Genomic DNA, 15,181 nt, shown 5'->3' on the forward strand with positions numbered 1-15,181 from the left:
TAATATAAACTCGCATGCTAATATTATTAATTTAATAAACTTAAATGTAATTTGCTAAATATTATTTTAAAATTTCTGTGTGGATAACATGTGAGAACTCTCTATTAAGTCATCTAAAAATTATCCCACTTGAAATAAAAAAAAAATTAATATTTTAGAAACAAAAAAAAAAATCTCATAATAAAAATACTGTAAAACACCTTAGCTTCTAAAACACAGAAAAACCCCCCCCCCCCCCCAAAATTTTCCCTTTTATTTTCCTAGCATCCAAACAGTAAACCAAGCCAAAATTTCCACTGTGCATTATGCATCAGATGTAAAACTTTGAGCCAATGATCTAAGAAAATGGTGTTTAGGCTTCAATGGGCCCTGCATCAACACGAATGTCGAAAGTGTGATGAATGATATTATTTAAAGGAAGGGAATACACCATATACATAATTTAATCCCATCCCCTAACAAAATTTGAAGAGCAGCTATGAGGTGAATGGCATGCTGTTTACCTTATGGTTATCAATAAGTTAATCATGTATACAAATTTTGGACAAATAATCACGGCCTCCCAAAATTGACAAATTCATGATTACATTTCAACTGCTATTACGCAGACATATCCCTAAATCAGCAGGATTTGATCCTTAAGTTGCTTAATCTCTAAACACATCGCATAGGTACCTTGCGGTATGGCCAGGCGTAGCATGATTTTCCATGTAGAATTGCAGGGGCAAACAAATCAAGTCAATAATGGTGGAGTATTTGTATCCAATGTCACAGAAAATTTCACTAGCAAAAGCAGGTTCAGCACTCAATTCGAACAACCCCACTCTCTGATGAAATGAACTTGGGTTTCCTAACCACTTGCTCCAAGCATTGGATGATGTCTCCGACACGGAAATTATCACAGTTACACAGCACGAGTCCACACTCATTTCCTTTTCCCACTTTCTCTACATCGTGCTGCTCCTGCTTCAATGATGTGCAAGATCCTTCAAACACAACTTCCCCACTTCTCAACAGCCTCATGGTTGATGATCTGGAGACACAACCATCAATTACCCGGCAACCTGCAATCTTTACATCCCCGCCCTTTGCCTTGCTCTTTCCTTTAAGCTCAAAGATATCCAACACCTCAGCCTCCCCAGCTACCTGAGTTTCAAAAGTGCCAGGGGCCTTGTCCACTATCATATTACCAATGGCCTCCAAAAGGTGATATATAACACTGTGCATCAGAATCTGGAAGCAATACAAATCATTAAGTTCAACAAAGTTCCCATTCTGGTGCTTGCACAATACAACGACATCAATTATTTGTACACCAAAAAAATAGTAGAAAAGAATTTATCATACTTTTACACAAGGTAAAACTTGCAAGAGAAAAAAGAACAAGAATGAGATTAAATGGAATTGGAGGTGAGTACCTTTATGCCGGCTTGAGTGGCTGCCATACTAAGAGAACTAGGCGGACTTTTAACATTGAATCCAATAATGCATGCACCACATGCCTGTGCTAGGTCCACATCAGATTGAGAAATAGGCCCCACCCCAACATGGACTACATTCACGAAAACCTGGATGTGAAATTGGAGAATGTATCAATAACAAAGCACAACAACACGAGAGAACAAAAAGGATTAGTTGCAATGGGCAATATCAATGACCAGCACCACTTCTTTTTTTATTTTCCATTTCATTTTCAAAACCAGATAAATTTTGCAGCATAGTGAGGCAAGAATCCAATGCTTTAATAATTCTGCATTCTTGTAAAAAGTGCTAATCAAAAAAGAATACTTGTACCAATTGTGAGGGATGCCCAACAAATATCAGCAACCAACACCTTGGGGTTAGAACCCCCAAAACAAGGCAAAAATAACAATCAGATAACATATTTGACTTTCACACACACCTGGGGACTATTTAAAGTTTTCAATGCATCTGTGACAGCCTGGACAGTGCCCTGTACATCTGCTTTTACAATTATTGGCATTTCAGCCCTTTGAGGCACCTCTTCTGATTGCTCCAAAGCTTCAGCTCTTCCACTGCTAATCTTCAATAGTCTGTCTTTGTCAAATTTCTTTTTCCTCCCTGCACTAAGCATCCTAGCTCGCTCCTCAGATTGCACAACGATAATATCATCACCAGCCATTGGAAGCCCCTTCAAACCCTCAATCTCAACTGGCGTTGCCGGTGTTGCCTGCTCTATTGCTTTCCCCACCATATCTCTAATAGCTCTTATTCTGCCCCACTCTAAGCCCACAACCACATATTGCCCACAAACCAAAGTCCCTGCTTTTACTATTGCAGTGGCTAATGGGCCCCGCCCTTTGTCAAGTCTGGCCTCCACAACATAAGCTTGAGCAAGTCCATCCAGGCGTGCTTTAAGATTCATCATCTCGGCCTGCAGTAGCAAAGCCTCCTCCAAGTTATCCAATCCAGTTTTCTTTATTGCTGAAACTTCAACCACCTGAATGTCTCCACCCATCTCCTCCAGCAGCAAACCCTCTGAAGCAAGCTGTATTTTTACTCTATCTGGGTTAGCAGCTGGTTTATCGCATTTATTAACCGCAACCACAATTGGTACATTAGCTGCCTTTGCATGGGCCATGGCTTCAAGAGTCTGGGGCATCACCCCATCATCGGCTGCTACAACTAACACAACTATATCTGTGACCGCTGCACCTCTTGCTCGCATTGCACTAAATGCAGCATGACCAGGGGTGTCAAGGAATGTAATTGATGCCCCTGATGGCATGCGAACAACAAAAGCACCAAGATGTTGAGTTATGCCACCAGCTTCTTTGGCTGCCACTGATGTTTGACGTAGAGCATCTAAAAGAGAAGTTTTACCATGGTCAACGTGGCCCATGACTGTCACAATAGGTGGTCGTGAGAGAATTTCTGCTCCTTCACTGGCATGTATCCTCTTGACACTGGCTCCAAGTTCCTGCAAAATCATTGAGAAGTCCTTAGATGTCCCAAAGCAGCCTTTACCATGATATATTACAATGAGCCCAAGACAACAGGTAAGGATTAGAGAGAGAAAGATTCAATAACTAAAAGCAAATACCACCACAATGTAAGATCATATGTTATTCAACATACATCTCTAATTACTAGAATTGTGGCCAGAACAATGCATAAAAGTAGAGTATATTCTGAGTCAAGAAGAGAAACCATCATCAGATTTTCTATCTAACCTAACCAATCTCCCATTCTAAGAGCTCTTCCTTGACAAAGGATAATGCTAGGAAGATGGTTTAGAACTGATAATCCACTCAACAGTCTATATGAGCACGCACACAAGTTTTAGGAAGATGGTTTCGAACTGATAATCCACTCAACAGTCTATATGAGCATGCGCACGAGTTTTGTATTTTAAATTGCAAATAAGATGCTTCTCCAATATGTCAGCAGTTAAGAAGGTTACCATTGCAATGAGCTCCGCAATATCAATACTTAGAGGGTCAAATTCTGAATCAACACTTTCCCCAACATTTATGAGAATATCCTGAAGAGCAGCTATGCGCTCACCAGTTCGCTTTGCAAGCTCAACAATGGTCATGCCGTCAAATATCTCAACAGTTTTCTCTTGCAAGGATTTGCTAGATTTTTTCAGTTTAGAAACATATGGAGCTTCCACAGGCGGTTGGGTCTTCTTTTCCCTCTTGACAAACTTCCCTCTGGGTTTTTCTTTCTTGTGAATCTTTAAACCCAATGCCTCCTCATTTTTCTTTCTAGCCAGCAATTCTGAACTCGCATGAAAATACCTAAGCAACACCAGGGTGCCACATTTAATCCCAAAACTCAAGAATTGAAATTATACTTAAATCAGGTATTTTGAAATTTGATCAATAAAATCGGCTTAACATCAATTTCCAAATTCAAGAATAACAAATTCTTCCATGGAATGTCTTACAAGAAGATAGCAAAACGTGTTACCACATGAGATGCTCAACCTCTTTGTGAATACATTCACATCAAGTTATAGCAATAATTAAGCTACTCAAGAAACTGTTGAACAAGCTACTACAAGAAATAATATTTTAAAGAAAATCATACATTATAAGAGTAAATTCAAAGTAATGAAAGGCATTGGTCAATCTCTATCTCCAAGATTCACAAGAAATAAAATGAAAATCAAGAAAGGCAACTTACCGGATCAAAGCTTCATTTTTCAAAACTTTGCAATACCTAGATCTTGATAGAAACGAGCTGAAAGAAAAATCTGCAATAGCAAATTTTGCTGGTGAATATGATAACGTAAAATCACATTACACAGTTATTTTTTAAAATTCTATCAATGTTTTGCAAAACCCAATTAACTACAACAATGCAAACCATTTCCCATCTGTGAAAGAGTAAACGAGATAAGAAACTGCTGAGTGACTGATTCATTGCTAAAACCCATAACAAGGTGCACCTCTGCAGGTAACAGAAGCGGCTTACCTAACTCAAGTAATGCCACATAATAGAAGCCTACTAACCCACCATACATACATGCTCGTACATTCAAAGAATTAAAATAGAACCTTCTACATACGATACATATGCCATATGTTTTATATATACATATTACACAAGCTAAGGCATGCATAAATATGGCTTTTTAGCTTACCAGGTGTGCATTTGCATTTAACAGAAATAAGATTTGATTTTACTGCAAGATCAGCAGTAGATGCAGAATTTATCCTGGCTACATGTCCCAGAGGTGTTGAAGCCAGAGCTCTAATCAGACTGGCATTAATTCCCTGTAAACAATGTGTAGGAAGACATTAGGCATGATAGACAATATCGAAGGCACTTGCAAAACAACTACCAGGCTCTTTCTTTGTTGGGGACAATATACGCTACAGTCAATGCACATGTGAAGATAAAGACTAAATATTGCCAACATTCATATTGGCGATACACAACTACTGAGCTCTCTCGTCATTGGCGACAATACGTGCTACAGTATACATAAGTAAAGATAAAGACTAAAAATTGGTATATTATTATTCAGGCACTTCCTCACAAAAGGAAAGGAAATTCCTAGAGATAGCAAAAAGGAACTTATAATGAGACCTTGATGAATCATTTGTTAGCAACATGCTATTAAATTCTTATCCAACGAAAAAGTTTCAGCCATACCCAATTTATTAGTTAGCAACAGAAATTTCACATGTTCAAAGTCTCCAATTTCATGCTAATACGATTCAAAGAAAAAAAAAAGAGAAAGAAAACTCACTTTCTTCCCAACCCCTCGCCAAGCCATTCATACAGAGGACAAGCTCTGCAATTTAAAAAAAAATAATACGAAAATTAGAAATAATAGTAAAAGAATCTAGAATGCAATGCCAAACCCAAATCCAAATCTAAAGCCGCATACCAATTCTATGGTCATTTTTTTTTCACATATAGAAAAATACCCACACGTTAAATTGACTGAATTCATGTAAAAAAGTAACAGAAAACGTACAATACAAGCCCAATAGTTCAGAATTTTTCCTTTTGAAGTTCAATAACAAGAAAAAAAAAGAAATAAGGAACCAAAAACTCACCCGGAAGAGTATTCGTAGAATTTTTAGACAAAAATAACAAGACAGTGTGAAGATGAGATACTACTACTTTAGCAGATGTATTATAATGTCGCTGGGGTTTTCAAGATGCAAACTCGTCCGAGTTTCAACTCTTCTCGACAGAGCTTTGCTCGGTTAAGCTTTGCCCCCGACATCATGAGACCGGAGATTTAGTGAGGGCTTTACATTAACCGTGATACATCGTAATTACGTTTTTGCCCCTTGTGAGTCCTGAATGACCAAGTTGCGTTATTTTGATCTTGGTTTGTTTGTTTAGCTGGTCATGAGGTGGGCCGGTAATTCCTGCTCAAGGGTGCGAGTCGTATAAATGTAAGAATATAACACTTAAATAAGTGACGAAATTAATTCGTAGTGTCAAAAATACGAATACAATACATTTATTATATAAATTATATAACATAAAACAATTAAATATACGATTTACAAAATGAGAAAATTCATTATTTAGTAAAAAAAATTTATCTGTTAATCAAGTGATGAAATTATTGATAAAAATTAAGTTTATCATCTGGTTGAGGTTTGAATTAAAGAAAGTAAGGGTTTAGGATTTATCGATTATTTATTTTTCCACAATATCAAAAGGTGGATCTACATTAGAACAAGTAATGTCACATGAGATCATTGATTCACTGAAATATTAAAACTTTTTACTTGATATATTACTTATGTTAAAGTTTTAAGTAAGTAATGATGTTAATGAACTCACTAATTATTTTTATAATTTTATAAGAAATGGGGTCAGAGATCTCAAATAAAGTAAATCTATTGAAAAGTAATTTATATACTAATATTTAACTTAGAGACTTACTTCCAACCATTTTTTATTAAAGTCTTTATAAAATTTAAATTTATTTAATTTTGTATTTTAAGATTATGTTAAATCTAAATCCACTTGACTCAATATTGTATATTTAAAATTTGTCAAGTCTACTTATGAGTTACACAAATCTTTTTTTTTTTTACGATTTAAGTCATTCTAACTGAACTAAATTGAGTTATGATTATTACATACTTATATAGGGTAATCTAAATATAATTAATTATTTGTGTTATACTTGATAAGGAAAATAATTTTGGATGGGGGGTTTGAAGTTTTATTATAAACACTAATAAAATCATCAGTTAAATGAGTTATCACACAAGCATTGGATTTTAACTTTTTTTTTTGTCATAATTGAATTAAGCGAGGGGATTATCATTGTTTTGAATTGAAAGAAGTGCTCTGGATTGAAATATAATAATAATAATGATAAGTATAAATAAACCACTTGGATTGGGCCTTCATGTTTCTTTTGAGGTTTATTACTCTCGTTTCTTTGCTAACGAGCACGTCCCTTGGGCCTCTCTCTCCTATTTTTGGGTCGATATAAGCTAACTTCATTCTAGTATTTCTTTACCGGCATGAGGCCGGGGATGGCCCCTTGGCTTCTCCTAAATTATGTTTTTGCCCATGGAGTTTTCTTTATTCTGCTTTTCCACTTCTACATAATTAACCCACACCACCCCGTAATTTTATCAAATTATTTGTGTAGCATTCAACTTTTTTAAATTGGTCACTCCAAACTTGAGTACTTGTCATACTTTATTCAGCAATTGATTTGTTTTTTGGTTGGTAATATAAAGCATGAGATTTATCACTCTTACGTATATATAAATGTAAACCGTAGTTGTTATCTAATTCTACGAATCTGTATAACTGAAACAAGACAGAAAGGCTTATTGGAGAGAACATCCAGAGGTAGTTTCCTTCCTTGCTAGTTGGTACTACTTAATCTGTTTTCCTCTTTTGTTTCGGTTATGCAGTTGGCAAAGTTTCACTTCTCTTTCTTTTGATAGCCTGCTTTCTACCCCAATTTGGTTTATTGGTTTGACCTGTATGTGGTTTTTGGAGCCTGTCGCATTATATATTTTGCATGTTAATTTATCTGAACTATTTTGAATCACGGGACTTTGATAAACAGGCGACAACGTTTGAGAACTAAGAAGGGTAGGGAAGCAGAGGATGAACCCACACTAACATTTATGAGAAATGGAAAAAGTTTACTAGAGAAACTGATTGCCACCTGCAATGGGAAATGTAATACTTCCAATCTGAAACTTTTCTGAAAAAGAGCCAGTTCCGCAAACCGATGGATACTCTGAGTTGTACCAGGGTTTTCTGCGAGACCGTCAACTAGTATTGGTTAAGAAGTGTAGAAACCATGACTTGAAAAATTACCAACGAGCAATCAATGAAATTGTCTTTGCATCAATTATGAGTGGTCATAAAAATGTTTTGAAGTTGTTAGGATGCTGCCTAGAGACTCGAGTTCCTACCCCCATTTTCGAATTTGGAAAGAATGGGACTCTCTGCGTGATCTTCTTTTGAGTCTTGATGATTCCCATTCACTGGCATGGACATCAAGGTTAAAGATTGCAGCTGATATAGCTAATGCAGTTGCTTATCTCCACTTTGCATTCCCTCGGCCAATTATTCATAGAGATATAAGTCCTTAGACTATTTATCTGGATGAAAATTGCGTTGCTAAGTTGTCTGATTTCTCACTCTCCTTTCCTATCCCTAAAGGTAAGTCCCATGTACAGGATCAAGTGGTAGATACAATGGGATGCGTTGCTCCTGAATATTGCAAGGTTACAGGATGCTTCAATGAGAAGAATGATGTTTTCAGTTTTGGTGTACTTTTACTCGTGCTTTTGACCGGAACTATGAGATTTTATGGCTTTTACCGCTGTGAGTTTCATGTTAGGAGCAGCCCTATATATGATAGACGTTTTTATTCTTTTTCAAAACTAACCCTATCATAGATGATGTGAAGCAAGAAATAGAAGATGATAGGATTACTGACATTGCTGATTCTAGAATTTTAGATGAGGGGACCTGGACTGGGGAAGAGGAGGGATTTCAAGCTTTTGCAGTGCTTGCCCATAGATGCATCCGCAACTCAAAAAGAAGATAGACCAACGATGATTGATGTGGCAAAGAAACTCAGGCAGATTGATCAGGCTGCAACTTCTCTTGGTAGTGACTTTCAGCTTCAATCTCAATCAAATCTGCTGGTGTAAAATCTGCTAGGCTGTTCGTAGGGTTTTTTCTTTCTTAATGAAAAAGGAGACGTATTAATTAGTGTTTGAGTTTTCTAAGATGAAAAATCACATAGACATTGATAGATCTTTTATCTCTGGCTACATATATGCTTTTGTTACTTTTTTTAGCTTCATAACGGTTCAATATATAAACTTGAATCAATAATATATATCTGTCCATCTCCAATGTGTATATAAAATCCAAAGTAAGACTTCCTCTTTTTTCAATGCACTTCAAAATAATAATAAAAGCTTCCAAGTTTTCTTAGATAGCTGAGGGGATATCTCTTAATGTAATTGAAATTGACGTCTAAATCTAATTAAGATGGAACAAGAGAGATCCTATGTGCTACATGGATATAATTCGAGAAGAAATTTAAGCAGATTGATGGCTTTCAATGGACTCCTCATGGTGTTGATGTGTGTTTATCTCTATTATGTGGATATATAGGTATTGTTAAGGTGTATGTAAGACTTAAATTAATGGGTATAATATAATGCCTACGATATGGACATATTTGGGCTAGCTGTATATGTATCAGTGTTTTGTATGTAGGTGTTATAGGGAATCCGGTAATCAAGTATAAGGGCAATGAGTGATTTTTGAGGGACTGGCAGTGAGGAATATGGTTTCTAACATGAGTAGTAATGAACATGGTGAAGGCAATAAAGAGATGAGAAACTCTCCTCATTTAGAGAGGAGAAAATTTTCTCATCTTATTTGCTAATATCAATAAAATCTATTCACTTATAAAAATAACAAGAAAATATTAGAGATATTAGCGAGTATCATCCAGATATAAACAAATTTCTTTTTTTTTTTTGAAAAGCTACACCTCTTTAAGGCAAAAAAAAAAAAAAGAGAAAAGGAAAGAACACATTACTTAACCTAACCAAGGTTGATCTTAAACATTATGAAATCAGCTAACCCACCTTTTCTTTTTGGTAATATGACAAGTATAATTAACCTTGGGGGATATATGGGAAAGTAGGCACTTAATTAGTATCAATTATTTGGAGAGGTCAATTCACAACAGTGGAAGTTGGAATAAATAAACTAATTGAATTGTTATAATCAACATGCAAAAGTTGCGCCATTTTTACTAAATTTAACAAAAAAAAATGACTTAATATCACTTTGCATTTATTCATTCTACAAAAATGTCATTGGAATATTCTGCAGCCAGATCTCATATTGGAAAACAATTTAGAAGGCTTGACTACAAACAATTAATTCTCCTTCCATCCATGATCCAGCTATGAATCTAGGAACATATAATTAACAATATGAAACTTAGAAGCTCTAGAAGCTAATCATAATGCACAAAACTATCATAAAGATCATACATATATGAATATGATAAAACAAAGTTTATTGGGAATATTTTCCATTTCTATGCATTAATTAAGCTAAAATGGTGCTTGAGCATTGACACCAACGCTTGTTAATCAATTATTGGGAGGCACTAACTAGATATATAGCATTGTTATCACAAAAAAAGTACATTATATTTTTAACCTTCTATCTATTAGTGGAAAAAAGATGTTAAGGACAGCCCTTGTGAAGGTTTTCTTCATGATGGAAACTTAAGGAATTAGCGCAACCATGAAATTACCTTTTCTCTTAAACTTGCAAGATGGTTTGCTCCACCTGAACTCGCCTCCCCTTGCTTCATTTCAAAATAGATAAGCTACTTAGAGGGGAAGAACAAAGAGAGAATATAATTTAACTAGCTAGTATATATAATAAATGAATTAATTAACTTGTAATCAGTATTTGTTCTAAGGTTTTAATGGCAAGCAAGAAAGCAGACCTGTATATGTAAATGGTAGCAAACTCCATCATCAGAGACTTGAAGCGTTGAGGCACTCATAATGCACATGCCTTCTTCTTCTACCTTCTGTAGTAGGTTTGAGAAAGCATCATCTGGATGTATCTGAGAGTATATTTGTGTGATAACTTCACCTTGTCTGATTTCATGCACTGAAACTGACGGATCTTGATCAGGTTTTAAGTGTGGGTTTTGGTTGAGAGGTTGCTTATGTTTAATTGTTGATAACATATCATTCTTCCTGAGAGTTAGCTTCTCTATTTCTTCCTCGAGCTCTGGAATGTATTCAACAGATCTGTCAATTATAAGCGGCGCACTCTTCCTTTTCTGCAAGATAGGAATTACCATGAGAAAAAGGACAGACAGACATAAAATAATGGCTTCAACTGATTGCTTTTACTTATTTAGTCCAGATTATTTCCTCAATGAAAAGTGAATCTATTGTGAATGATGGAATGGCGTATCAACCTTTGATCTACTAGAATCAGGAATCAATGCTCCGAGTGCCAAGTAGGACGCATGCAGCTTCATCCTCCGTATCCTCTCCTTCGCGTTATGTTCTTGTTTCTTCACAGTTGATCCTTCTCCTTCATCAGCTTGAACCTCCTTGTTGCCAGTTTGCAAGACCTTGAGCCTATAATTGTTTCTCCTTGTATTCTTGGCGCTGAATCGTTTGGCCACCAATACTTCGCCACTTCTAGGTTCAGCTACTGCTGAACATTCCTTTTCCGGGACCAAGCTTAAATCTGTCTTATCATCCCTTGTTTTTTCGTCCATACTAGGAAGTGGAGTGCTGCATTTTTGTAGAAGCAGATCTAGTTCATTTGAATCCTCAAGTGGTGCAGACAAGCTATTATCAATGGGATTATATCCCTCCTCCATATTTGGCTCCAATGGTTCTAAAACAAACCTGCTTGAATCAAGCTCATCGGTTCTTACATTATCTTCAATAGATAGTGATGTGCTGTTAAAAGGTAGAAGTGAACAGGCATAATCTGAAGCATAGACAGGAGATAACAAACCATTTTCACTGCTGGGACCATCCTGTAATTCCTTTTGTAATACCTTATCAATGTTATGGTCGGGTAGTGCAGAATTTTCTTGCTGAACAACCAATAACGAATCCAACTCATCGCCAGCCATGATAGGTAGTGATGAGCTGCTGCTTACTCGGGGAAACGACCATTGATCGAGTACGACTTGAATAGAAGTTGAAAAATTATAATCTTGGTCATCTTTCTGATGAACATTTTCGTTTTCCAGCAATTCTTTTTCAATATTTCTGCCCTCTTGGCAGTGAAACATGCTTGGTTCCAGCACCAGGCTGCTGTTATTTTCTTGTACAAGTGGCCATAAATCATCTGCGGCTTTAGGAATCGTAGAGACATTGTCAACATGTGGAGCTGACATGTTGAGTTATAAGCTTTGCGCCCGAATAAATCAAAGAGAGGGTCGGTTAAATTCCTAGTTCATTTCACAAAAAGGGCAAAACTAAAAGGTTAAACTGAAAGTCTCTTCAATCTGTAAACAAACAGATTTCAGGATTAAAAGCACAGGCATGGGTATATATGACTGAACCCTAAACAGAACATTGCAGTGAAGATGAAGAAATAGCGCATAAATGACAAATTAATGCATATCCATTCAAGTAAATATTGTACTATCCAACGTTGAAACCATGATAATGTAGTTATATGAAAACAGAAACAAAAAAATGCAAGGTGATGAATAGATATGTTGCAAAGCCTTACAGATTATAATGGAAATTAGACCATCCAGAAAGAAAGAAGAAGAAAAGTAAAACTATACATTGCAAGAAAAGAAGGTCATAGAGGCATGACGGAGAATAAAGAAATATGAATGTTATTTACTGCTGTGAGGCTGACAATTTAATGCCATAAAAAATAATAATTAAAGAAAGGAATCATAGATATATAGTCACAAATAGGGAGAGAGAGAGAGAGTGGATAGAAAAGTCAAAATGTAACAAAATTTGATGCCTCTCATTATCAATCATATATAAGGAGAATGCTACATGTCGCACTGCATAAAGTCAATTAGTACTTAGTGTATTTCATAAAATTAAATTAAAGACATTAACATTTGTGAGATCTAGAGAGATAGAGAAGTGACAACCCGATCAAATCAGCATTGCAAGACCAAGAATATATAAATATTCTTATGTGATGTAGATGAACCACTCTTGTAATTCACAAAAACTAGCTTCAGAATAGATAATGTTATCTAATAAGTAGTCTTTTGTTTAAAAAAGAAAAAGAAAACAAATTACCATGATAATGGTGATGATTATCCTGATTTTTCCTAGCATAAAACAGATCATGATGATGCAAGAACTGTTAAAGTATCAGAAACTGAAAAAACAAAAAGAAAGAATGAAGTTCGTGGGTGAAACTACTGCTAATGCTGGTTTTCTACAAATGAAATATGCTCGAGTCAAAATATTTTCAGCATAACGAGGGGAGGGAAGCAGATGAAGCCAACAATATTTCGATAACAGAAAGGGGGCTTTCCCATTTCGGAGGAAACGAAAGCAATCCTTTGAGATGGATCTGTTACACTTCCCTGGTAAACATGAAACGTCAGAAGAGACATCCAAGGCGAGAACAAAGTTATAGGGCTTCATCATGTAATGAAGGACGATGAGAGAGAGTGTGGATGAAGGCAGATGCAAAGCTAGGTAGGGAAAAGAAGAGAACAATATCACCGCAAGGTGCAAAAAGAAAGACAAAGAAAGGAGGGGAGGGTGGAAGAGAGATTGTTTTTCCAAGAGTGATGGCAACAAGGGAAAGAGGAAGAAGCTTGTACTTCATGCCAGTAATGTACTTTCATTTTGGTATATAACTTTGTACTATACAAAACAAACGCACCCAACATTTTTAATTAAGTAAACTACTTTCAATGCATAATTTATATATTACTAGTAGTACCATAGTCCTCCTCTTTTTTTTTTTGGGCTAAGTCCATTATTATATTTCTCGAAGTCGCATCCCATCCAATATAGCAATATCCACACTTCTTCATTACTCTATTAGACTTTTTTTTTCTCCTTTTCAGTTTTATGTGTATATATAGACAAGGCAATGAAAATAGCTAGAGTACCTGGAAATTAGATTATCCTGATTTTTTATACTAAAGAAAATGATGGTAACTCATAAGTATGTCAAGTTTTTTTTTTTAAGGGCTGAAATCATTTCATTTCATAAGCTATGCAAAAAAAAAAAACCCAAAAAGGAGGACAATAAACCTCCATCCACAATAAGACATAAGTCTGCAGACAACTAAAAAACAATATGCAGCAACTAGATCACCCTGTATACCCAAAAAAAAAAATTTACAACCTCCTAACAAGCACAGGAGGTTAGTGAAACCTCATTCCACCAAGCAGAGGATATCTACAAATTTGTTCTTGATGTCTTTAGGACCCCTAACAATTCAAGTCAGATGGGAAAGCATAAAAAAAGAAGAGGTGCTGTTGAGTGGATGTTGATGGTGCTGTCAAGGGAAGCCCTGATGAGGCAATGCTTCGTGATGCAAATGGTGCTATTAGGGTTACTTTCTCTAAGACTATTGGGATTGAAGATTCTAGTATGGCAGAACTTTTAGCTATATATTAGGGAAGCGTTCTTAATCTTCGCTATCTCAAGCTCAAATGAGTCTCACAAATTGTTGATCGAAAGTGACTGTATTAATGCCGTTAGATGGTGTAGGTAGCTGTAGATACTAGATTTTGGTTAATACTGTTACTCTAAAGAATTATGTTACAACATAATATTATATAGAGAACAACCAGAACAAGTAAAGTGTTACTTCACGCAGAATAACTAGAACAAGTGAAGTGCTACTTCACGTAGAATAACTGGAATAAGTGAAGCGCTACTTCACGCAGAACAAGTGAAGCGCTACTTCAAGTATTACTTAAAGCAGAACAATTAGAAAAAGTAATGTATTACTCTATATGGAATAACTAATACAAGTAGAATAACCACTTTGAATAGAATAACCGTTTCACTTGGATGACAGTGAAAGTAACTCAAAATAAGTGGCAGGGTTCATGGTTACTTTCATCTTGGGATGTTTCAGAGAGTTTGGCTTGGTGGCTGAGATATGGAGGTAGGTAAGAGGTCTTCCTCTTAACATTTTACTGAAGTACAAGTGTTTCTCCCTCTTACCTTGTTCTCGTATACCTATTCATGAACAGCTTATTCTCTTGTACTTGTTCATGTACATCTTTTTCTCTTGTACCTATTCTTGTAAATCTTTTTTCTATTACCTTTACTTGAGAACAGATCTTACTACATCCAATTACAGTAACGGTTACTTACATTAATATTCTTCATAATAATGTCATTCATTAGGCGCATTAAAGCCTATTCTTATGTAACCGTCACTTTTAACACTATATATAGAGCCTCACAATTCATTTGAAAGGACTCTTCTTTCCCTCTCCAAGTTAACACATTCTCAACTTGAGAGCTTCTCTCTCTAAATTCTCTCTCTAATTATCTTGTACTCTCTAAGTCTCTTTAATTCTTTTCTTATTGTCTTCCACCTGTCACAGCACTTAGTACTTCAGGAACTGCTTCAATCTTCCTCTCTGCCTCCTCTGGCACATCCTTTTACTTGTTTGCAACACTTCCTCTCCCTATCACAAGAACCCCCTTTACAGTA

The 15,181-nt window shown here is 35.9% G+C and overlaps 2 protein-coding genes across 3 annotated transcripts; both read right to left on the reverse strand.

The window, feature by feature from the left end:
* LOC18607808 (translation initiation factor IF-2) lies at positions 390-5,732 on the reverse strand. Its single transcript, XM_007042175.2, has 8 exons — positions 5,538-5,732; positions 5,225-5,269; positions 4,613-4,745; positions 4,153-4,222; positions 3,425-3,764; positions 1,904-2,941; positions 1,419-1,568; positions 390-1,233 (listed from the first exon to the last, which is right to left on the reverse strand). Exons 2-8 carry the CDS (start codon positions 5,249-5,251, stop codon positions 799-801), a joined length of 2,193 nt encoding a protein of 730 aa, XP_007042237.1. The 5' UTR covers positions 5,252-5,269; positions 5,538-5,732; the 3' UTR covers positions 390-798.
* On the reverse strand, positions 10,053-12,402 carry LOC18607810 (transcription factor bHLH101). 2 transcript variants are annotated; one of them, XM_018115136.1, is made up of 4 exons: positions 11,515-11,564; positions 10,961-11,402; positions 10,475-10,819; positions 10,053-10,330 (listed from the first exon to the last, which is right to left on the reverse strand). In XM_018115136.1, exons 2-4 carry the CDS (start codon positions 11,372-11,374, stop codon positions 10,256-10,258), a joined length of 834 nt encoding a protein of 277 aa, XP_017970625.1. In that variant the 5' UTR covers positions 11,375-11,402; positions 11,515-11,564; the 3' UTR covers positions 10,053-10,255. The 2 variants fall into 2 exon arrangements, with proteins under 2 accessions (XP_017970625.1, XP_007042240.2); XM_007042178.2 differs by having other exon boundaries at positions 10,961-12,402.

The sequence above is a fragment of the Theobroma cacao genome, chromosome 2, assembly GCF_000208745.1.
Source record: "Theobroma cacao cultivar B97-61/B2 chromosome 2, Criollo_cocoa_genome_V2, whole genome shotgun sequence".
Lineage (NCBI taxonomy): Eukaryota > Viridiplantae > Streptophyta > Magnoliopsida > Malvales > Malvaceae > Theobroma > Theobroma cacao.

Bases quoted from the DNA above. Each gene is read 5' to 3' on its own strand.
- LOC18607808 (XM_007042175.2), bottom strand. From the start codon at position 5,251: ATGGCTTGGCGAGGGGTTGGGAAGAAA. The intron at 1,569-1,903 runs GTGTGTGTGAAA...TTTCACATCCAG, and splicing joins AAACTTTAAATAGTCCCCAG to GTTTTCGTGAATGTAGTCCA. The intron at 1,234-1,418 runs GTACTCACCTCC...TATTGCTTCCAG, and splicing joins CCACTCAAGCCGGCATAAAG to ATTCTGATGCACAGTGTTAT.
- LOC18607810 (XM_007042178.2), bottom strand. From the start codon at position 11,902: ATGTCAGCTCCACATGTTGACAATGTCTCTACGATTCCTAAAGCCGCA. The intron at 10,820-10,960 runs GTTGATACGCCA...CCTATCTTGCAG, and splicing joins CTGATTCTAGTAGATCAAAG to AAAAGGAAGAGTGCGCCGCT. The intron at 10,331-10,474 runs GTCTGCTTTCTT...TTTGAAATGAAG, and splicing joins GCTACCATTTACATATACAG to CAAGGGGAGGCGAGTTCAGG.